The sequence below is a fragment of the Pelophylax lessonae genome (genome assembly GCF_965119305.1).
Source record: "Pelophylax lessonae genome assembly, contig: HAP1_SCAFFOLD_529, whole genome shotgun sequence".
Taxonomy (NCBI): Eukaryota; Metazoa; Chordata; class Amphibia; order Anura; family Ranidae; genus Pelophylax; species Pelophylax lessonae.
In genome coordinates, this window is record NW_028119816.1 from 25,374 (window position 1) to 47,859 (window position 22,486).

Sequence of the window (22,486 nt, forward strand, 5' to 3'; positions counted from 1 at the left end):
CGCATATAATATGTTTTTGCTCCCTCAACTTTTATACCTGTTTAGGGCCCTTCCCATTCACTATCCAGCAACATGCTTAGCTAAATTCACTTCTCATATGCAAAAATACATATGGGAGGGGAAGAGGGCCCGTTGTTCTGCCTCTGTCCTGACCGCCAAAAGATGCCATGGAGGAGCTGCGGTTCCCAATATTCAAGGATACTATTGGGCCACTGTACTAGCACAAACCCGCAACTGGTTCCACACAGTAGATGCCCCCCTTTGGGTAGACTTGGAAACCAACATAGCCCCCACCGAGAACCTTAGGGACTTACTTCTGGGGGATGCGTGGCTCCCTTGGAACCTCTCCTCCTTCTCCCCCCCCATGCAGGCCTCCATAAAGGCCTGGCGCAAGGTCATCGGGCCTGACAAGGACTGTGCCCTTCTTCCTACCGAAAATATTCCATCCTCAATCCTACACATATATCTGCCTGACCTCCCTGTGAGTGTCACTACCCAGGGGAATATCGCGACTATTCAGCACCTATACAGACAATCCTCCCTCATGCCCCCTGACCAGATTCAGACGCAATACCAAATACCGCGCTCCAGTTTTTTCCAAATTTACCGTATACACCACTTCATGAGACAACACCCAGTCCAGCACATTAACGTGGAGGGGAAAGTGTGGGAGCTGCTTACGGCAGCCCCCAAAAATACACCAAAACTGTTTAACTTTTACCATGCCATTCTACATACTGGTGACTTCTTCAAAACAATGACCATGTTCAAGTGGGATAGAGATCTCAGGGAGTGTTTCTCGGTATCCCGATGGAAACGTGCATTGTCAGAAGCAAATAGACATACTCATTGCGCTAATCACTGGGAGATGACACTTAAAATCACCCATAGATGGTACTACACACCATACAGGTTAGCGGGTTTCTCTAACAAATACTCCCAACTCTGCTGGAGAGAATGCTCCTGTGTAGGTACAATTTTTCATGTGATGTGGTCCTGCCCGTCTCTTACTAGCCTGTGGAACCAAGTGTTCAGCTATATAGCGAAATACACAGGTTGTATAATAACACCCAATCCAGCTCTGGCTATCCTGCACCTAGGTTTGGATACTCTCCCTCTAGTGTACAGACCATGGACATCGCATGTCCTACTAGCCACGAGAACACTAATTTTGAGGAGGTGGAAGTCCACAGACGTGCCTAACTTGACTGAAGTGATCTCACTGTTACGTACTAACTATCAGTTTGAAAGATCTATAGCCATTAATAATTCGCAGCTACATAAATTCACTAAGTATTGGGACTTTTGGTCCAAAGATTGAAGATTAATCATTTCTTATACTGTGTAAATGACGTTGATGATTGCCATGCACTTGTTGTACTGCCATGTACTTGTTACATTGAACTGCTACGTGTTTTGTTTGTTTGACTTAACTCTTTAATAAAAAAAAAAAAATATTTTCAAAAAAAAAAAAAAAAAAAGATGCTGGACCATGAGGAGGATGGTGGCTTCAAGTTTGTGTGCTGCTTTTACTCATGTGTTGATCCCATAGGCGTTTGTGATGTGAGATCATGTGCCTTCGCAAAGCACTTGTACCTAGGTGGGTGTTGGACTTCCCACGACTCAGTTTCTTTTGGCACAGGTTGCAAATGGCATCGCTGCTATCAGAGGCAGACACACACAAAAAATGCCACACTGCTGAGCTTTGCAATGATGGCATTCTTGTGGTGGCAACAGCTTGCGTTGATTGGCGTGCTGTCTGGCCGACTCCGGGTGCCGATACATGCTGTCTGACTGTGCCACTAGCTCCTTGCGATGACCTCCCCCTGCTTCCAACTCGTCTCCTCCTCCTCTCTGTCTCCCCATCTGAACTTCCCCCCTCTTCTTCTGCTCTTCGAGCAGGCAACCAGGTGACATCCACGGACACATCGTCATCATCAGCCGCTTCACTTGACAACTCAGAAAAGGCAGCAGCAGCAGGTACAACATCATCATCATCATCATCATCATCATCATCATCATCATCATCATCATCATCATCATCACAATGTACGTCCATGTGTATAATGCTGCCTGACTGAAACATATCCCCGTTATCTACATCCTCTGGCACTAATGGTTGTGCATCACTTATTTCTTCCAACTGATGTGTAAATAACTCCTCTGACAGATCAACTGAAGTGGCTGTGGTGCTAGTGTTGGTGGTGGTGCCGGCGGGCGGGCGAGTGGTAAATTGAGAGGTGCCCGAAGCTGAGCTGGAGGAGGATGGTGCATTAAGGTTCCGAGTGGAAGCTGTAGAAGATTGGGTGTCCTGTGTAAGCCAGTCAACAATGTCATCAGAATTTTTTGAGTTCAGGTTACGTGGCTTCTGAACACTGGGCATTATTCTAGGGCCAAAGGAAATCACAGCACCACGACCATGACGGCCCCTGCGGGTGGCCTGCCTCTGCCTGTCATTTTTTTTTAGATTTGTGGTACTATATGTGCAAGCTGCTGTGCCACCGTATATATGAGTGGTGGGCACTGCAGTGGGCACAGTACACTCTGTGGACCTGACACTCACTGGCAGGCCAGGCAACTGCAATTATAAAAAAAAAATATATATATATTTTTAATTTGCAAGCTGCTGTGCCACCGTATATATGAGTGGTGGGCACTGCAGTGGGCACAGTACACTCTGTGGACCTGACACTCACTGGCAGGCTAGGCAACTGCAATTATAAAACATATGTTTTTTTTTTTTTTCAATTGCAAGCTGCTGTGCCACCGTATATATCAGTGGTGGGCACTGCAGTGGGCACAGTACACTCTGTGGACCTGACGGTCACTGGCAGGGCAGGCAACTGCAATTATAAAAAAATATATATTTTTTTCAATTTGCAAGCTGCTATGCCACCGTATATATCAGTGGTGGGCACTGCAGTGGGCACAGTACACTCTGTGGACCTGACGGTCACTGGCAGGGCAGGCAACTGCAATTATAAAAAAATATATATTTTTTTCAATTTGCAAGCTGCTGTGCCACCGTATATATCAGTGGTGGGCACTGCAGTGGGCACAGTACACTCTGTGGACCTGACACTCACTGCAATTATGACAGAGGAAAAAAAAAATAAAAAGCAAGGTACTGTGCCATCCGATATGAGTGTGGTGTGCACACAGTACAGTCTGTGGTGGGTCTGTGGCCTCTCACAAACGGCGGGCAGGCGCCAGGCAACTGCACAATATATATATATATATATATATATATATATATATATATATATATATATATATATATATATGAAAACATTGCTCAAATAAAAGGGTTTTTTGGGGTGCTGTCAGGATGCTGTCCTTACAGCAGGAGTGGACCGAGAACACTATCTAACAAGACTTACAACTGTCTCTATTAACAGCAGCAGCAGCACTCTCCCTGCTCTCACTACTAACACTGCTTCAGAATGATCTAAGATGGATGCTGCCCTTGCTTTTTTATAGGAGGTGGGAGGGAGGGTATGCTGATTGGCTGGAATGTGTCTGCTGACTGTGAGGTTCAGGGTCAAAGTTTGCCTCAATGATGAAGTATAGTGGGCGGACCAAACATCACATATGTTCGCCCGCAGCGGCGAACGCGAACAAGCGATGTTCGCCGGGAACTGTCCGCCGGCGAACAGTTCGGGACATCTCTTACTGTGTGTGAAGGATGTATGTCACAGTAACGTATGAATGAAAAAATGAATAATTATTTTTCACTTTAATTGGTGATTTTTCAATAGCAGATGTGAACACAGCAGTGTCTTATGTTTTATGTCACGGTCAGCAGCAGGCTATGAAGGAAAAAAAAAAATTCCACTTTAAATTTGTAATTTTTAAATAGCAGATTAGAACAGCACTGTGTAGTAAAATATAGCTGAACGCTGCACACAACAGACTGATAAAAATATTTTTTTTCTCCCTCCTCCTCCTCCTCAGTGGGCTCAAGTGAGGGCAAAAAGATTGTTCACTGCACCACCCCCCACACAGCAAAATCGATGTAGATCGCTAACGGACGATTGTTCTGTCCTGTGTCTCCTAATCTCTCCCTGCCTATTCTCTCCAGCCTGTCCCTAAAATGCTTTTCTATCTTTCCCTGCCTACACTCCGACCTGTCCCTACATTCTTTTCTAACAGCCACAATGTTTTTTTTTTTCCTGTCTCTGTCCCTAATCAGCAGCAGCCAGCACCGTTGTGTGTGCTCTCTCCCTACACTAGAACAGACTGACGCGCACCACACTGTGTCTCTAGCTTATAAAGACCTGGGTCACATGCTTCAGCTGGCCAATCACAGCCATGCCATTAGTAGGCATGACTGTGATGGCTTCTATGGCACACCAGTTAAACGCTTGTTGATTGGCTGTTGAAACCGCGCCATTAAAACCATGCCATTACATACAAAACAGGAAATAAAATTACCGAACATGGATTTTAAACCCAAATATACAGTAAAGTTTTTGGGTCCGTGTCTGGGTAACAAAAATCCAATTATCCGGTACGGACCCGAATAATACAGTCCGTGTTCGCTCAACCCTAGCCATGATCCCCCCTGCTGCGCTGAACATCTTTTCGGACAGGACACTGAACGTGGGGGCAAGCCAACATTTCCATTGCAAATTGTGCAAGCTCTGGCCGGAGGTCAAGCCTGCCTACCCAGTAGTCCAGGGGTTGATCACTCCTCAGAGCGTCCCCATCGGCCGTTAACCCAATGTAGTCGGACACCTGTCGGTCTAGGCATTCCCTGATGCTGGATCCGGAGTAGAGCTGTCAATGGTTTGGCTGAAAGAAGGATCTCATATCTGAACTGACCAAGACATCTTCAAACCGCCCTCTTCTTGCAGGCGCTGTTGGATTGCTACCCGCAACAGTTTCTCTGTGACTGGAAATTCCTCTGCCAGCGCATGCAAAAGCAGAATGCAGCATTTCCCGCAGAAAGGCCTGGAAGTGCTGCATTCTGACCCCCCTCTGTGATTGTGGTAACATTTCCGCCATTTTTTGTTTGTACCGGGGGTCTAAGTACATTGCCACCCAGTACTGGTTCTTTGGCCTTTATGCTTTTTATACGGGGGTCCCCCTTAAAACACTGGAGCATGAAGGCCCCCATTCACACTAAACTGGAAGTGGTGTAGTGGCCTGCTTCCAGCTCATCATCCAGGATAATGTTGTCCTCGTTCCCCCCCCCCCCCATCCACGGATAACACCAGGGATCCCAGAAAGGTTTAAATAATGTTTTTCTTGCTTCTCCTCACCCCCCTCCCCCCCCAGCACCATCCATCTCGGACTCCTCTTCTGACTCCTGCTGTTGACTTGTCTCAGATGGAGTAGCACCCACTGGGAATTCATCCAACATTGCGACTTCCTCATCTTCCTGCTCCTCGACGGCTTGATCAATGACACAGCGCCATGCATGCTCCAGAAAGAAGGCATAAAGTACGATGTCACTGATGGCGCCCTGGTTGTGACTGGCCAGTTTGGTGATCTCATCGAATGGCCGCAGAAGTCTGCATGTGTCACGCATGAGCAGCCACTGGCGAGGTGAAACAAACCCAAGCTCCCCTGAACCTGTCCTGCCCCAGAGTTCGTACAGGTAGTCGTTAACTGCACATTTCTGCTGGAGCAGCCTATCAAGAATATGCAATGTTGAGTTCCATCGCGTTGGGCAGTCACAAATAAGATGCCTGACGGGTCGTTTGTGTAGCCGCTGAATGTCAGCAAGGCGAATAATGGCTGTGTAAGATCTTCTGAAATGGGCCAAGATTTTCCTGGCCTGCCGCAAGACTTCCTGGACCACAGGGTATTTGGCAACGAATTGCTGCACGACCAAGTTCATATTGTAATGGGGTGTTATCTGAGTATACTTGTATAAGTGTATTTGTGTCCTGCAACAATATTGCCTCTTTTGCTGCGTTTACTCTGCTACACACAGTGCCAAACTCACTGGCCAACTTTTTGTACAACTGGTGTGATAAACCAGTGGCCCCCCAATACCACAGATTGAAGTGGGGTGTCATCTGAGTATTCTTTTATAAGTTTATTTGTGTCCTGCAACAATATTGCCTCTTTTGCAGCATTTACTCGGCTACACACAGTGCCAAACTCACTGGCCAATTTTTTGTACAACTGGTGTGATAGACCAGTGGCCCCCCAATACCATATATTGAAGTGTGGTGTTATTTAACAGTATACTTTTCTAAGAGTGTATTTTAGTCCTGCAAAAATGTGGCCTCTTTTGCTGCGTTAACTGTGATACACACAGTGACAACAGTCACTGGCCAATTTTTTGTAGAACTGGTGTGATAAACCTGTGGCCCCCCAATATCACAGATTGAAGCGGGGTGTTATATACCTTGTTCCACATATACTGCGCTTCTCTAGAGACTTTTGTCACAGGGTAATTTAAAAAATGACAGGAAGAGGAAGAGGCAGGCCCTTATGCAGGGATGGTAGGGCAGGAGCAGTAGGCTGGGGCCAAAGTGTGAAGTTTCAGAAGGTGTGTTTGATTACGTCAAAGGACGCACCAAATTTGGTTGAGTGGCTCACTCAGCCTTCCTCTTCTGCACCCTCCTCATCCTCTCTATGTGCACCCTCTTCACTCTCTGCTGTGTGCACCCCCAAAGACACCGCCACCAACACCTCCAACACCATATACCTTCCGCTTGAGTCACTGGAATTATTTTCCGATCCATCACAAGACATTTGTGAGGTGCAGCCATTCTTGGCATCGGATCAGGAAGAGGAGGTAGCAACAGCCGCCACTCAGCAGTCTGACCACAGTACCCAGATCAGCCCAAGGAGGTTGGTCCCGCTGTTGCTGCCGACTCCAAGATCTCGAATGTTAGTGGTGGGGAAGGTGACGTGGATGATGACGTGTCTATGGACGTCACATGGGTGCCCACAAGAGAGGACGAGGAGAGGAGTTCAGAGGGAGAGATGGTCCAACAAATAGGGAGGAGAAGCAGGCGGAACTTGCATTGCACAGGAGGGACAAAGCAGACTGCAAATGTATCAGGAGCGAGCCATCAACCATGTACGGTCACATCTGGCGCTCCAGGACGCCAGAACATGGCTCCGCAGTGTTGGCTTTTTTAATGTGTCCACTGTTGACAACAGTGTTGCCATCTGCAGCCTTTGCAGTCAATGCATAAGTCGCAGTAAGCCCAACACTCACCTAGGGATGACCACCTTAAGAAGGCACCTGACCTCCCATCACCGAGCCCAGTGGGAGCAACGCCGTCAGAACCAACAAAACCACACTCCAGGCTCTCACCGTCCCGCCTCTTCTCCTTCTCCTTCTCTTCTCTCCTCACAATTGTCCTCCACTCCACCTTCCATCATGCAGTCCTCATGTTGTTCTGGAAAAAGGCAGGCTGTTAGAGCGTAAAAAAAGTATGACGCCGGATAACACTCTTGCCCAACGGTTGACTGCTGGCTTGTCGTAACTGATAGCCCACCAACTACTGCCATATCAACTGGTGGACTCGGAGGCCTGTCGGAAATGTGTGGCCATTGGAACACCACAATGGAAGGTCCCAGGCAGGACTCCTGTCTTCTGCGTCTCCTCCCTTCTCCTCTATACCCAATGGCATGGCTTCTCCTTTCGGTCAATCGGGAAACGTGTCTCAAGACTAGCTTCCTGATTGGCCAGGAGGAGGATCCGTGTGACAATAGCGAATTTTCATTTGTTTTTGTCACACAACTGGGTGGGCTCGAGGCACAGTGTTCTGCGCCCCAAGCCCACCTCTTAAAGCCTCTTGCTAATCACATGGCTAAAAAAAGCCCCATTGAAGTCCATGCATCCGTCGCCCTGCATGCAGATTAGGGGCCTGGATGCATGGATGGGGGGGGGGGGGGGCAGTGCCCCTGCGCTCCCAATGCACCAGCCACCACTGGTGTGCTATGTACAGTGTCATATTATGTTCTGCCATTTCACTTGTTAGTATTGCAACCTTTGACTAAATAAAAAAGAAGGCTTTGCCCAATCAGTGCACAGAGTACTCTCAGAGCCGTGATTAGAGAAATTAATGATAACTCTTTCCAATCATGGCTCATTGCTCTTAGACCCACCACGGATCAGTGTCAGAACTAACAGAGTCGCAACAGTCACTATTGCGACTGTGTCTTGAAGTTCCGCCACTTTGGGGGGGGTCCAGTCCATTTGTTCATTCTTTCAGCCATTTTCGGTGTGTGGCCGGCTGCTGAGGGGAGGCAGAGCTGAGCACTGTTATAGAGATCTATCAATGAAAAGTCTACAGAACAAATCTTTTCTGGGCTGAAAATGGAGAAAATCTCAGAATAGAATACTTTGGATTCCTCTTAAAGACATCGCTGACTAATGAAGGCTGATAATGAAACCGCTCACAATTCTGATTGGCTCAGAACTCAATTAGGCATTTTCAAATCTTCCCGCCTGAATTGTGAAAAACGTTACAGACAAATAATCAGCCCCATTATAACACCAAATCCCACTGAGATCATCAGATGAAATATTTATCCGAGAAATATCTTTAACACGTTATTTGTAGGCAGATTAATCGATTAGTACGGAATAAACAGAAATAAAATTGGAAGATTATAGAATAATGTAAAGCATTTCCATATGTTCTCAGAATGCAGAATCCCCCCCACTGCTACATACAGAAAATGATAGTGAAGCCACTTCTCTCATAGATCTCAAACTTTCTATATGATGGGAAATAAAGTATTACATGTTTCATTATCAGATCTGTATATGATCGGGGAACTGGCCGACAATTAATGTTTCATCTTTCAGACATGACATGTAGGCGTTACGCCCCCCCTACATCCAAAAATTAACAAAAAGGGAAAGGACTGGTAGTAATCTGTAGTAATCATGACAGTTAGTGCTGAGCTCTGATTATTTTACCCCGGAGTCATCTACTGATCCATCAAACGGTTCTCTGCATGTTTTATTGTAAGAATGTGTGAGTGTGGCATTATATGTGTTTAGGAGATCTGATTGTTGGTTTCCTCACCTAAGATTGTGATCCGGGTGAGGGAACAACGTGCTATATATTTATGTATTTATTTTTTAATATTTGTTTATATCGTATTTAATATGAAGGAAGGAAGGATGTGATCTCCTTACAGGGACTGGCTGTCATTTTCCTCCATCCTTTGATCTCCAGAAGATATTCAACAGCATTAGAGATCATTGAATATTAAATACCAAACAAACATCCCCCATCTAAAAAGGAACACAGATCTCAGATCCCCTTCACACTCCTTGGAAGGAAAATAGATTTTATTATCGGAAGAAAACGCCCAGAACTGTGATTGGTGCAATTTTCGCATTTTATAACTCATATTTCCCGCCGGAATATTATGGAACGTTCCGATTATCTCAGATAGAATAATCCGACACTAAAATCTGATATCTCTTCCTCCGGGAACATCGATCAACCGCCCTCTGAATTGTCGGGCAGTTTATCTAACCATGCATAATAAATACGTTCGAAATATAAATGTCACATTTCTTCCAGTCTTTTTTCTTTTACTTCACAATACAGAATCCGCCCTGCTAGAGAATGTTTCCTATAGAGATCAATGAAAAGTCTACTGAACAAGAATTTTCTGGGGGGGAAAACGGAGAAAGATCTCAGAATACATTTCTTTGAAATCCTCATAAGAAAGACATTACTGGCTGAAGAAGGAAACGCCCACACCTCTGATTGGCTCAGATTTCCTATTGCTCCTTTTTGAATTTGCCGCCTGAATTGTGAAGAACGTTACAGAGAAATAATCAGCTCTATTATACCGCCAAATCCGACACTGAGACCTGAGATCATCAGATGAGACATTTATCCGAGAAAATTAACATATACACATCTGTATATGATCGTGGAACTGGTGGATAATTAATGTTCCGTCTTTCAGAGATGAAGTAGTTACAGATTTCCCTCATATTAAAACCAGAATAAAAAAAAAGTGAAAGTGTTGGTAGAAATATGTAGTAATAATGACACTGCCAGATACATTTGTACAATGAATTAAAAAAACAAATGTTTCCTATTTGATCAGTCCAGTTTTGTAAATAGAAATAGCAAAATATTAACAATGTTTCTAAGTAAGGGCAATATATATAATCATGATATGTCAGAAAAAATGTACAGTGTATCAATAAAGGAAACATTGCGCTTCTGATAAATTACATCCGTTTCTATTCAGTAAAACATTTAAAAGCTTCTAAATAAATTAACTTCTCTGCAGTGTAATAAATGACTGAACCCCGCCCCCTTCTCAGCATGTCTCCCATCAGGTCCGCTCAGCCTGTGAAATGTCTGAAGATGTGTGTCTTTGTTTCCTTTTCACAATATTTGTAAATTTAAATGATATGAAATGACTATGAACAATTTCATGAAACTGGTTACTTTGTTTCTGGTATAAAGTGTTAAGTTTCCTGTTCAGTGTAATCTCCAGGAATAAATCGAAAATAAATGAGAAGAAGGAATAAATGAATCTTCTGGAAATGTATTGCTGTATTGCATTATTATATCTGAATATAATATAATAATTAGGAGCCTTATAAATTAATAAGATTATCTTCATTTTGTAATGAATGGTGTGACTCCGCCTCTTTCCCAGGAAGGTTTCCATCTGGTCCGCTCAGGCTGTATATAAGGAGAGCGGGCAGACAGCTGATCTCAGTCTGTCTTTGTAGCAGAGAATCATCATGTCTGGTCGCGGTAAAGGAGGAAAGGGTCTGGGGAAAGGAGGCGCTAAGCGCCACAGGAAGGTGCTCCGGGACAACATCCAGGGCATCACCAAACCCGCCATCCGACGTTTGGCCCGCAGAGGGGGTGTCAAGCGAATCTCCGGTCTCATCTATGAGGAGACCCGCGGAGTGCTCAAGGTTTTCCTGGAGAATGTCATCCGCGATGCCGTCACCTACACCGAGCACGCCAAGAGGAAGACCGTCACCGCCATGGATGTCGTCTATGCGCTCAAACGCCAGGGCCGCACTCTCTACGGATTCGGAGGCTAAACCCCAACATCCACCGCTTACCCACTTCACCCCAACAAAGGTCCTTCTCAGGGCCACCCACCTTCTCATACAAAGGGCTGATCACAACTCCCAACACATTTATTTCTACACATTTATCGTGTAACAAGAAGAACTTCCGCTAATTGTTTAACTAAGAAATGGAGTGCTGCGATGTCTAGCTGCCCATACACTCTCCAATCTGATTGTTCAATCTGCTTTACATTTACCAAAGATATGGAAGAACAGGACAATGTTACACATATAATTGGTTGGGCAGTTGATGTATAGAAGATTTTCCGAGCTGAGTGAGGAGAATATACAGTTTTTGTTGGAACTGAACCTAGAAATCATTATTTCATGATGAAAAGAATGGAGATCACTAATACTGAGATGATGATAGAAATACAACACAGATGTAATATTTCTGAATATTCCGATTGTGATACAGGAAGAACAAATCTGTGCATCTGCTATCTGTACAAATTTTGGATCAGAAAGAGGGGAGAGAGATTTGATTTTTAGTTGCATATTTCTATACAGATGTGATGATGAAACGTGTAATACTTCCTATCCTATAGAAAGGTAGAGATCTATGAGAGAAGTCATCTCCCTATTATGTTCTGTATGTAATAGTGGGGGGAGGGGGATTCTGCATTCTGAGGACTTGGAATAAAAGAATATATGGAAATGTTTTACATTATCCAATCATCTTCTTGATAATAAAGCATTGATGATATTTCTCGGATAAATGTCTCATCTGATGATCTCAGGTCTCAGTGTCGGATTTGGCGGTATAATAGAGCTGATTGTTTGTAACGTTCTACACATTTCAGGCGGGCAAATTTGAAATCAGAGCTGTGGGAGTTTCCATAATCAGCCAGTAATTCCTGCTGAGGCGTCGAAAAGGAAATGTGTTCTGAGATCTTTCTCCGTTTCCCCCCAGAAAATACTTGTTCAGTAGACTTTTCATTGATCTCTATAGGAAACATTCTCTAGCAGGGCGGATTCTGTATTCTGATGGGTAAAATCAATGACTAAAACTGTACAATAATGTTTTAACGATGTTTTTTTATTCTTAAACTACCGCTAAAGGGACCGGTGATTGTTTCCCGGAAGAAGAGGATTCTATATGAGGAATTTTTCAATCACATCTGATATATATAAAAAATAAGATCGAGATTTTATTTAAACAAAAACATCTGATGGAGGTTCTGACTGATGTAATCATGTTTCAGTTGGGGATGTTTGGTATGTAATGAATAATTTCTGATCTGTAAAAGTAAAGTATGGAGGACAATGAGGAGGAGTCTCTGTAAGAAGACATTGCTCTATAAATCTTTATAATAGAATAGAACTGGCAATGGCTGTAAGCACTGACACGTCTCATGATCGCCCATTGTGCTCCCCACCAAGGTGAAATCTTTAGATATCCAAGTGTCCAATCAGATCTCCCAATGAATTTCCGCATATTTCTAGGTAGGAAATGTTCTCAGTACAACTTACCTGTATTAGAAGTGTGAATAAACAATCTGCGGTTTGGGGCATTTAATAAACCAATAAATAATTGACTGCTCGCCGTAGACACAATCCGGGATCTCGGGGCTCTCTATAGAGATGTGGGAGACGGAGGAAAGCTTTGGTGCTGCAGTATAAGGATTAGAGAGAAGGTAAAGGCGGGCATCTGGATTTATGATCCGGAGCTACTAAGAATACATTTACATAATTATTTAGACCAGAAAATCGCACTAAAACCTATTTGGGTTTATCGTATTTGATACATCTCCACCCAGGCCAAAAAAAAAATAGAAAAGTTTTGCACACCATAGAAATGAGAGTACAGCTCCGCTGTGATGTATGTGGGTGGCTCTTAGAAGAGCCTTTGTGTTTGGTGAGGAGGGGGATGGGGGGATTGTTGGGGATTACTTGGTCTTGGCGGCCTTGTGGCTCTCGGTCTTCTTGGGCAGCAGCACGGCCTGGATGTTGGGCAGGACTCCTCCCTGGGCGATGGTGACGCCCCCGAGCAGCTTGTTGAGCTCCTCGTCGTTGCGGACAGCCAGCTGGAGGTGTCGGGGGATGATGCGGGTCTTCTTGTTGTCGCGGGCAGCGTTACCGGCCAGCTCGAGGATCTCAGCGGTGAGATACTCGAGGACGGCGGCCAGATAGACGGGAGCTCCGGCCCCGACCCGCTCGGCATAGTTACCCTTCCTGAGCAGGCGGTGAACACGACCGACTGGGAACTGCAGACCAGCCCGGGATGATCGGGTCTTGGCCTTAGCCCGAACCTTTCCTCCTTGTTTACCGCGGCCAGACATTGTGAGATGAGGGAGTCGTCAGACGAATATAACTAATTCCTGCCCCCTTCCTTTTATTTATACAGTCATTTCTCTGACGTCACATTCTGTGATTGGTTACATTTGAAGCCATCCAATAGCTTTGTGAATTGCTTCTACACCAATCGGTAAACGAGGAAGGAAATCATTCCACCCCCCTCCCCATCACATGACTGAATCCTCCAATAGAATAGCGAGGAGGGAGGAGCAGTGATTTGCATAGGACGCCTATAAAAGCAGCACATGAGGGCGGAGCTCCAGCACACATTCCCTGCACACAGCGGAGAGAACATATTAACCCTAATCATGCCTGAACCAGCCAAGTCCGCCCCGGCGCCCAAGAAGGGCTCCAAGAAAGCCGTGACCAAGAGCCAGAAGAAGGACGGCAAGAAGCGGAGGAAGAGCAGGAAGGAGAGTTATGCCATCTACGTCTACAAGGTGCTCAAGCAGGTCCACCCCGACACCGGCATCTCCTCCAAGGCCATGAGCATCATGAACTCCTTCGTCAATGACATCTTCGAGCGCATCGCCGGCGAAGCTTCCCGCCTGGCTCATTACAACAAGCGCTCCACCATCACCTCCCGGGAGATACAGACCGCCGTCCGCCTCCTCCTGCCCGGAGAGCTGGCCAAGCACGCCGTCTCCGAGGGCACCAAGGCCGTCACCAAGTACACCAGCGCCAAGTAATACCCCTCCCCCACCCATCACCCCAACAACACACAAAGGCTCTTCTAAGAGCCACCCACAGACATCACAGCAGAGCTTTACTCAGTCGATCAGCGAAACTTTGTCCAAGTGAAAAAATGTCAAATGATCCCAAACACGTTTATTATTGCACTTTACTGCCATAAAAAAAAAAAAAAAAAAACTTCTATAATTCTAATCCGATATTAGTAGCGCAATGTCCAAAATCTAGATGTCCTCCTTTATCTCTCCCTACATCCGAAAACCCGCCAAGTAATTCGAATCAATATTTTTATTTCGCAAAACACAAATCTCTTCTCAGAGCCCCGCATCTCTCTACAAAGAGCCGGACACCCCTGATTGTGTGTTTATCAACGGTTAAACGAGCAGTAAATTGTAACCGAAAACAAATTGTTTATTCACACTTCTAATAGAGGAGAGTTGTACTGGGAGAACATTTCCTACCTATAAATAGCCGGAAATTCATTATTGGGGCTCTGATTGTAAGTAAAGATTTCACCTGGGGGGATGGGCGATCATGAGACGTGTCAGTGCTTACAGCCATTGCCAGTTCTATCCTATTATAAAGATTTATAGAACAATGTCTTCTTACAGAGACTCCTCCATATTTTACTTTTATTTCTTCTACAGATCAGAAATGATTCATTGTATACCAACCTGAAACATGAACACACATCAATCAGAACCTCCATCAGAATTACTGTTAAAAAAGAAAAATATCAGATGTGATTGGCTGAACTTTCAAACCTCATACAGAATTCTCTTCTTCTAGGAAACAATCACCGGTCCTTTTAGCGGTCGTTTAGGAGTAAATTAAATCGATAAAATATGATCGTTGTTTTATGGTTTGATTTTAGACATCAGAATACAGAATCCGCCCTGCTAGAGAATGTTTCCTATAGAGATCAATAAAACGTCTACTGAACAAATATTTTCTTGGGGGAAAACGGAGAAATATCTCAGAATAATTATCTTTGAAATCCTCATAAGAAAGACATTACTGGCTGAAGAAGGAAACGCCCACAGCTCTGATTGGCTCAGATTTCACATTTCTTCCTTTTTGAATTTGCCGCCTGAAATGTGTAGAACGTTACAAACAATCAGCTCTATTATACCGCCAAATCCGACACTGAGAGCTGAGATCATCAGATGAGACATTTATCCGAGAAATATCATCAATGCTTTATTATCAAGAAGATGAATAGAAATGGAATGTGAAGATGATTGAATAATGTAAAACATTTCCATATGTTCTCTTTTATTCCAAGTCCTCAGAATGCAGAATCCCCCTCCCCCACTGCTACATACAGAACATGATAGTAAGATGACTTCTCTCATAGATCTCTACCTTTCTATATGACGGGAAATAAAGTATTACATGTTTCATAGAAACCTTCATTAGAGATTGTACCCGGAAATCAAATCTAAACTCTGACACCTTACTGATCACTAAGAAAAAACTACTTTATAAAGCCAGAAATCCTTTCCGGTTCAATAAAACATTTCCGGTGATTATTCCTGGGCAGTTTATAGTAAAATTGTCCTTTAGTGGATTTCACAAAGCATTTCATCTTCACAATATTTCTAATGTCTCCTATTTCAGCAATGGCGCGCACAGCTTTCCGGACAGGTTCGGGTTAATCTGTCCCTTGTGACCTCTGGCTGGGAAAGCCCCGCCCTACTGAAAGCTGAATCACACAGCTCACTCATTGGCTGATTAGAGCTCTAAGAAATGGTCCTATTAAACCTAAGCAGGCGTGGTCAGCATTAACCAATAAACGTGCAGCGCGGTCTGTATAAATAGACGCCGCACAGCCCGTGTTCTCATACTTCTGTTCCGTCTGGAGATTAGAAGCCTTTCCCAACCATGGCAAGAACCAAGCAAACCGCTCGTAAGTCCACCGGAGGGAAAGCTCCCCGCAAGCAGCTGGCCACCAAAGCCGCCCGCAAGAGCGCCCCGGCCACCGGCGGAGTCAAGAAGCCTCACCGCTACAGGCCCGGCACCGTGGCTCTCCGAGAGATCCGCCGCTACCAGAAATCCACCGAGCTGCTCATCCGCAAACTGCCCTTCCAGCGCCTCGTCCGAGAGATCGCCCAGGACTTCAAGACCGACCTGCGCTTCCAGAGCTCCGCCGTCATGGCTCTGCAAGAGGCCTCCGAGGCTTATCTCGTCGGACTCTTCGAGGACACCAACCTGTGCGCCATCCACGCCAAGAGGGTCACCATCATGCCCAAAGACATACAGCTGGCACGCCGCATCCGCGGAGAGAGGGCCTAAATACATTCTTATCTCCACCCCCCCCCCCATACCTTCTCTACACACCACAAAGGCTCTTTTCAGAGCCACCACATCCGCCTCACAAAGAGCTCCATACAACCTCATCACCCCTACTACATGCTGCAAATACCCGCTACTACATTTCTACACATTCCATCCCCGCCATCAGCTTCACCACATCTTTCTTCTCTCTCTCCCTTCTCTGCGCTCCGATCCTCAGTGTGGAAGTAAATCTCCTCTCTAACCATTCACACTTCTCTATATCTTCACTAATAGATACATTAGAACAATATTTCATGGTAAGCAAAGCTCATCTGTAACATTTCTAAACCGATCCCGGAGAAATCATTTACATTTCTGCTCTATAAAGGAGATTTATTGTTCACTAAATACAATGTAACTCATCTGTAACAATTACAGAGTAACAATTCACACTTCTATATAGATACAATGGAACAATATTCAGCAGTAAAACAAACGTTCCTATACACAGAATCTTTACTTCTTATCTCATCACTACCAGGAGACCAGAGAGAGGAAATCTGTTGAAAATAAAAAGTAATCTCCCCTCCCCCTCCTGTACACTCCACGGGGTCACCGATTTCTCAGCTCGGGTGTAGAAATCATACAACTCACTGCTAATCTCACTCACTCCTCATTCTGCTGTATGAAGAAGACATTTCCTCTCCCCGATCTATCACAGGAATCTCTCCTCTGATATTCTACAACTTTCTACAATCTTCCCTATCACACACACAGGGGTGGAGGGGACACAGCTGCACTTTCCTAAACTCACCAGCAGAGCTTACACTTTCAATCTGGAAACAATGACACCGACTGATCCCAGATCTGCCCGGAGCAGGGAGGGACGATTCATTGTCTGCTCAGCGATCTGTCCCTCCATGTTAGTACAGAATTGTGCTGGATGGAATAAGCCGTGCAAGTCAACTTTCTACTTGTTATTCACTAAGAACGGAATAATCAGATCAGTGAGATCGGAGGAGGATTTTATGTCCTCTCATTTACTGTATTATGGAGAAAAACTGTCCAATCTCAGATCTTCTAATTCTTACACCGATTAGGAATCTCCAATCTTTTGATTTTTTTAAAAACCTATTTCTGATGAATATGTTCTCATTTGGCAGAAAGGATCCTCAGCCATTCAATACTCTGAAGAGAATTTCATTTACTTTGTAACTAGAAACCAGCAAAATGTTTCTAAGAGGGGTCAGATCTGCTTCTTCAGACATGAAATATTTGTGTTTATTGATTCATTGTACATATCTGGCAGTGCCATGATTTCTACCAGTCCTTTCACACTTTTTTTCTTATTCTAGTTTTAATATGAGGAAATCTGTAACTGCTACATGTCTGATAGAGGTCAGTTCCATGATCCTACACAGATCTGATAATGAAACATGGAATCCTTTATTTCCCATCATATAGAAAGGTAGAGATCTACCGCCAGTCCATTCTCACAGTCTCTAATCTTTGTATATAAAGATATGTCTGATGAATGTAAAAGTGGAGCCGAGAGTTGTCATTTCTATCCGAATGGAACATCGGCGCTGCTAAACCGATTTCTGTTATTTTTAGGGGAAATAACACATTCTTGTAGCTGACCATTCTAACCTCTCCCATCAGTACAATTATTTCCCTTATAACGGTCACATTAAATATTGAAGATCCTTAACGATCATCTAGAAGAGGAAATGTATCCCCCCCCTCCCCCTCTCGGAGATCCCACTCATAGTGTGGGGGAATTGTCTCCGATTCGCACGACAGATGTGTCTGGTGGGGATCCTAAAGATCCTTTATATCAGGAGGGATCTCCGATTTCTTTCAGTGATTTCTCCTATAAAATGTAGATAAGATGATCTGCAAGAGATAAATGTACAATGTGTGATGGGGAACATCTGAGCTCCTCTATAATGTGCAAAGTCTATGCGGCTTCTGTTGGTTGTAGGTAGGTGTGGTTCTGTTAGGGGGAGGTGGGTGGGTGTAGGTAGGTGTTGCTGTTAGGAGGTGGGTGGGTGTAGCTCTGTTAGGAGGAGGTGGGTGGCTCTGAGAAGAGCCTTTGGGGGGTGTAGATGAAGGAGTTCTCCGGCTGCTTTGATTTATTTCTTCTTCGGAGCGGCCTTCTTGGGCTTGGCTGCTGCCTTGGGTTTTGCCGCCTTCTTAGCCGGACTCTTGGCGGCTTTTTTGGGCTTGGCTGCAGCTTTGGGCTTCTTGGGGCTCTTTGTCGCCTTCTTGACAGCTGCAGCCTTCGCCGGTTTCTTGGGGCTCTTGGCCGCCGCCTTCTTCTTAGGGGACTTTACTGCCTTCTTGGGTGACTTGGCCGCCGGTTTCTTAGGGGACTTTGCCGGCTTCTTAGCAGCAGCCAATGGCTTCTTTGCGGTTTTCTTGGCCTTGTCGCCCTCTTGCTGCTTCTTGTTGATCTTGAAGGATCCGGAGGCGCCATGACCTTTCACCTGGACGAGGTTCCCCTTGGTCACCAGCGCCCTGACGGCGCTCTTCAGGCGGCTGTTGTTCTTCTCCACATCGTATCCTCCAGCGGCCAGGAGCTTCTTGAGGGCGGCCAGGGAGACCCCGCTGCGCTCTTTGGAAGCGGCCACGGCTGTGACGATGAGCTCGGACACGCTGGGACCGGACGGCTTCTTGCTGCCTTTTTTGGCTCCTCCGGCTGCCGCCTTCTTAGCCGGCTTCTTCTTGGCTGCGGGCTCCGCTGGAGGAGCGGCGGCTGGGGCGCTCTCAGTCTCAGTCATGATTCTCAGCGAGTTTCTAAAATAGAGAATAGAAATATCTTTCTGGGGTGACGCTCTTCCTTATATACAGACGTTCTGCGCTGCTATTGGTTGATATTGAACTTGTCTTCTGCACTGCTATTGGTTACACCTTAGACACGCCCATTGACTCTCATTCCAGTGCTGGAGAATCTTCTCTCTCTTCTTGTGTTTCCCTGGCAGAGAGAAAAACGATTTTAATATGAAATGGAAGGATGAGCGATCTTTATCGGGGACCCGATCTGCTCACTGGACTGTCACTTATCGATCCCTCACTTTCCGCTCTCATGATCCGCTCAGGAGGCTGAACACAGAGGCTGCAAACACCTCCAACCTCCTGAGTGTGTGTCCCATTCCTCCTTCTACCTACTTTTCTACACATATTCCCATCAGAAAACAATCTTCTCACATCTCCCACTACAATCATCTTCGCATTAGACGAGTGAAGAGTGAAAATCAGGAAACATTTCCCTCTAATACACAAATCTGCTCATCTATAGCTGAGTAGAAGGAGCCTGGAACAAAAACATCAGCCAGTGACATCAGATCCTTGTGCGATGGGATGGGAGAGATTGTTAAAGATACAAAGGTGTTAGATGATGGGAGCATGTCATATTTAATGTACTTTGTATCACATTCTGCTCATCATTACAAATATATTGTCATCTGAATATTCTGAGTAACTTTATTGCCACATATTACTACACAGCTATATAGACTACTCAGGTAGAATGATTCCTTGTATCTAGAATCAGAGGTAAAATCTAGACATTCTTTCACACGGGGCAAAAGGACGATGTCAGTAAGGCAGAGGTTGGTGTCAATCATCTTTTTTTAATTATTGATATATATATATTTTTTTCCATTTTTTAAATATATAAGATAAGGGAGGGTTATAATAACCCCCTGTAAAATGTATTTTTTACCATCTTTGGTCCCATAGCCAAACGAAGAGTGAAAATAAATCCCTCCAAAGTGAGGGGATCCCTGATTCACATCAGAACTAGTGTCCACAGTGAAAGAATTCCACTCTACTACTGTTCAGGTGATAACTCAATATTTGGGATTTTATTTTACTTTCAAGCTCAGTGAAAATGGTAAACAGGACAGATAGAAAGGGGGAAATCCCCAACGAGGACACAAGCAGCAATACAAATCTGTCAGGGGGTCCTATCCCTCTCCACTCCACCCAAAATAAAGAACAAAATGTGTCTTTAGTGATCTTTTTATTATTATTACTTTAATTCTGTATTTGATTTTTTTTAAAGACGTAAAGGAAACACCAAAGGAAATGAGAAAATACATTCTCAAAGTATAGCATGTATTCAAATTGGATAGCTCAGAGAGCAAACAAATATACATTTCAAAAAGTACAGGTATGTAAGTTATTGGTCTGTATATATGATGGCTATTAGGCAAAGCAATGCAGAACCTATATTAATTCTTGTTTAAAATTCAAATAATAATTGGAACCCCGCGGGCAATCACACATGTAGATCTATTATGCAGTATTACTAGGTGCATAGTGCTGATAGATGTGTATTACCGCAAAATACTGAAGGGTGTAAGAGCAGCTTTTCTCAACCTTTTGGGACACTGAGGAACCCTTGAAATAAACTTCTGGTCTCGGGGAACCCCTGCTAAAAATTAAAATTGTAATTATCAGATCTGTGTAGGATCATGGGACTGACCTCTATCAGACATGTAGTGGTTACAGATTTCCCCATATTAAAACTAGAATAAGAAAAAAGTGAAAGGACTGGTAGAAATCATGACACTGCCAGATATGTACAATGAATCAATAACACAAATATTTCATGTCTGAAGAAGCAAATCTGTCCCCTCTTAGAAATATTGTAAACATTTTGCTGGTTTCTAGTTACAAAATAAATTAAATTCTCTTCAGAGTATTGAATGGCTGAGGATCCTTTCTATCAGTTTTCCTTTCTGCCAAATATTCATCAGAAATATCTTTAAAAATCAAAAGGTCGGAAATTCCTAATCGGTGTAAGAATTAGAAGCTCTGAGATTGGACATTTTTTCTCCATAATGCAGTAAATGAGAGGACATAAAATCTTCCTCCGATCTCACTGATCTGATTAGTCCGTTATTAGTGAATAACAAGTAGAAAGTTAACTTGCACAGCTTGTTCGATCCAGCACAATTCTGTACTAACATGGAGGGACAGATCGCTGAGCAGACAATGAATCGTCCCCCCCAGCATTGCCCTCCCTGCTCCGGGTAGATCTGGGATCAGTCGGTGTCATTGTTTCCAGATGGATCAGCGCTCAGGAAGTTTTCTATCAGAACCATTTGAATGAAATTGAACTAAACTGCTCCAATGTATTCTCTATGGAGGAGAAACCCTGACACCTGCTGGTGATAAGAGGAATGACTTCCATGCAGGGATCTGGGATAAGATACAAATGCGATTTCATGGCTTCCTTTCCGAATCCCTCTTACAAGGAACAGAATAAAACGGATTCGTGTGTGCAGTTTGATAACAAAATAAAAATTCATAGCTGGGGATCTGAGGAAATGGCATCTAGACTGCAGAATTCATCGGATTATTTTACATGTTTTTTTTTTTTTTTCTTTTGTGTCAGATAAAACCTTTAGAAGTTGGGCAGATGAGGGATCACTGCGATCAGTATTTCTAGATGTTCAACGTGGATCAGCATTAGATCCTATCACTGGATTCGCATTCCCCTTTCAATCAAATCCCTGTGTAATCATTATAATAGGTGTGCCACTACTGCACCTTTCACACGTAAATATACCGAAAATATCTATCTATCTATCTATCTATCTATCTATCTATCTATCTATCTATCTATCTATCTATCTATCTATCTATCTGTCTATCTATCTGTCTATCTGTCTGTCTGTCTGTCTGTCTGTCTGTCTGTCTAATATCTTATGTGGATCTAAGATCGATCTGTCGATCTGTAGGGACTGATCCATGTGTCTATACACCTCTAATTAAACAAGTAGGCCTAAAAGATCTGATTGCTGAGAAGGGGTCATGTTTGATCCAGTGTGTATTGCTGCAGAATAACACATGAAACGATATAGTGCAATGATGGGGTGAGATTGGTTGGTGTATGTAGACTGAGGGATGGAATTGGTTTGTACTCTGGTTATGTGTAGCAGCTGTGCCGGGTCCTATCCCATTCTAATAGAAGATGATGAGAGATCCGGGATTCTGGACACATAATACAATGTGTGACCTCTCATCTGTTCCAGGACTCTGGGGGAACATGACTTGTGAGAGATCAGCAAAGGGTTCTAGATGTCCCAATCCATCCGTGCAGTGTATGACCTGAAGGATCCCAGAGCCGAGCGTTCATTGTGGGGACTTTATATAGTAATC

General features: G+C 44.3%; 5 protein-coding genes across 5 annotated transcripts; 3 read left to right on the forward strand and 2 right to left on the reverse strand.

The window, feature by feature from the left end:
• Nucleotides 1-10,705: 10,705 nt before the first annotated feature.
• LOC309543950 (histone H4) lies at nt 10,706-11,017 on the forward strand (the record flags this gene model as incomplete). Its single annotated transcript, XM_082276356.1, has 1 exon — nt 10,706-11,017. One exon carries the CDS (start codon nt 10,706-10,708, stop codon nt 11,015-11,017), a length of 312 nt encoding a protein of 103 aa, XP_082132482.1.
• Nucleotides 11,018-12,936: 1,919 nt separating this feature from the next.
• On the reverse strand, nt 12,937-13,329 carry LOC309543948 (histone H2A type 1-like; the record flags this gene model as incomplete). The annotated part of the gene is made up of 1 exon (XM_082276354.1): nt 12,937-13,329. One exon carries the CDS (start codon nt 13,327-13,329, stop codon nt 12,937-12,939), a length of 393 nt encoding a protein of 130 aa, XP_082132480.1.
• Nucleotides 13,330-13,653: 324 nt separating this feature from the next.
• On the forward strand, nt 13,654-14,034 carry LOC309543946 (histone H2B 1.1; the record flags this gene model as incomplete). Its single annotated transcript, XM_082276352.1, has 1 exon — nt 13,654-14,034. The coding sequence occupies one exon, from the start codon at nt 13,654-13,656 to the stop codon at nt 14,032-14,034; it is 381 nt and encodes a 126-aa protein (XP_082132478.1).
• Nucleotides 14,035-15,919: 1,885 nt separating this feature from the next.
• LOC309543957 (histone H3.2) lies at nt 15,920-16,330 on the forward strand (the record flags this gene model as incomplete). Its single annotated transcript, XM_082276363.1, has 1 exon — nt 15,920-16,330. The coding sequence occupies one exon, from the start codon at nt 15,920-15,922 to the stop codon at nt 16,328-16,330; it is 411 nt and encodes a 136-aa protein (XP_082132489.1).
• Nucleotides 16,331-18,447: 2,117 nt separating this feature from the next.
• On the reverse strand, nt 18,448-19,095 carry LOC309543951 (uncharacterized protein; the record flags this gene model as incomplete). The annotated part of the gene is made up of 1 exon (XM_082276357.1): nt 18,448-19,095. The coding sequence occupies one exon, from the start codon at nt 19,093-19,095 to the stop codon at nt 18,448-18,450; it is 648 nt and encodes a 215-aa protein (XP_082132483.1).
• Between the last annotated feature and the right edge of the window lie 3,391 nt (nt 19,096-22,486).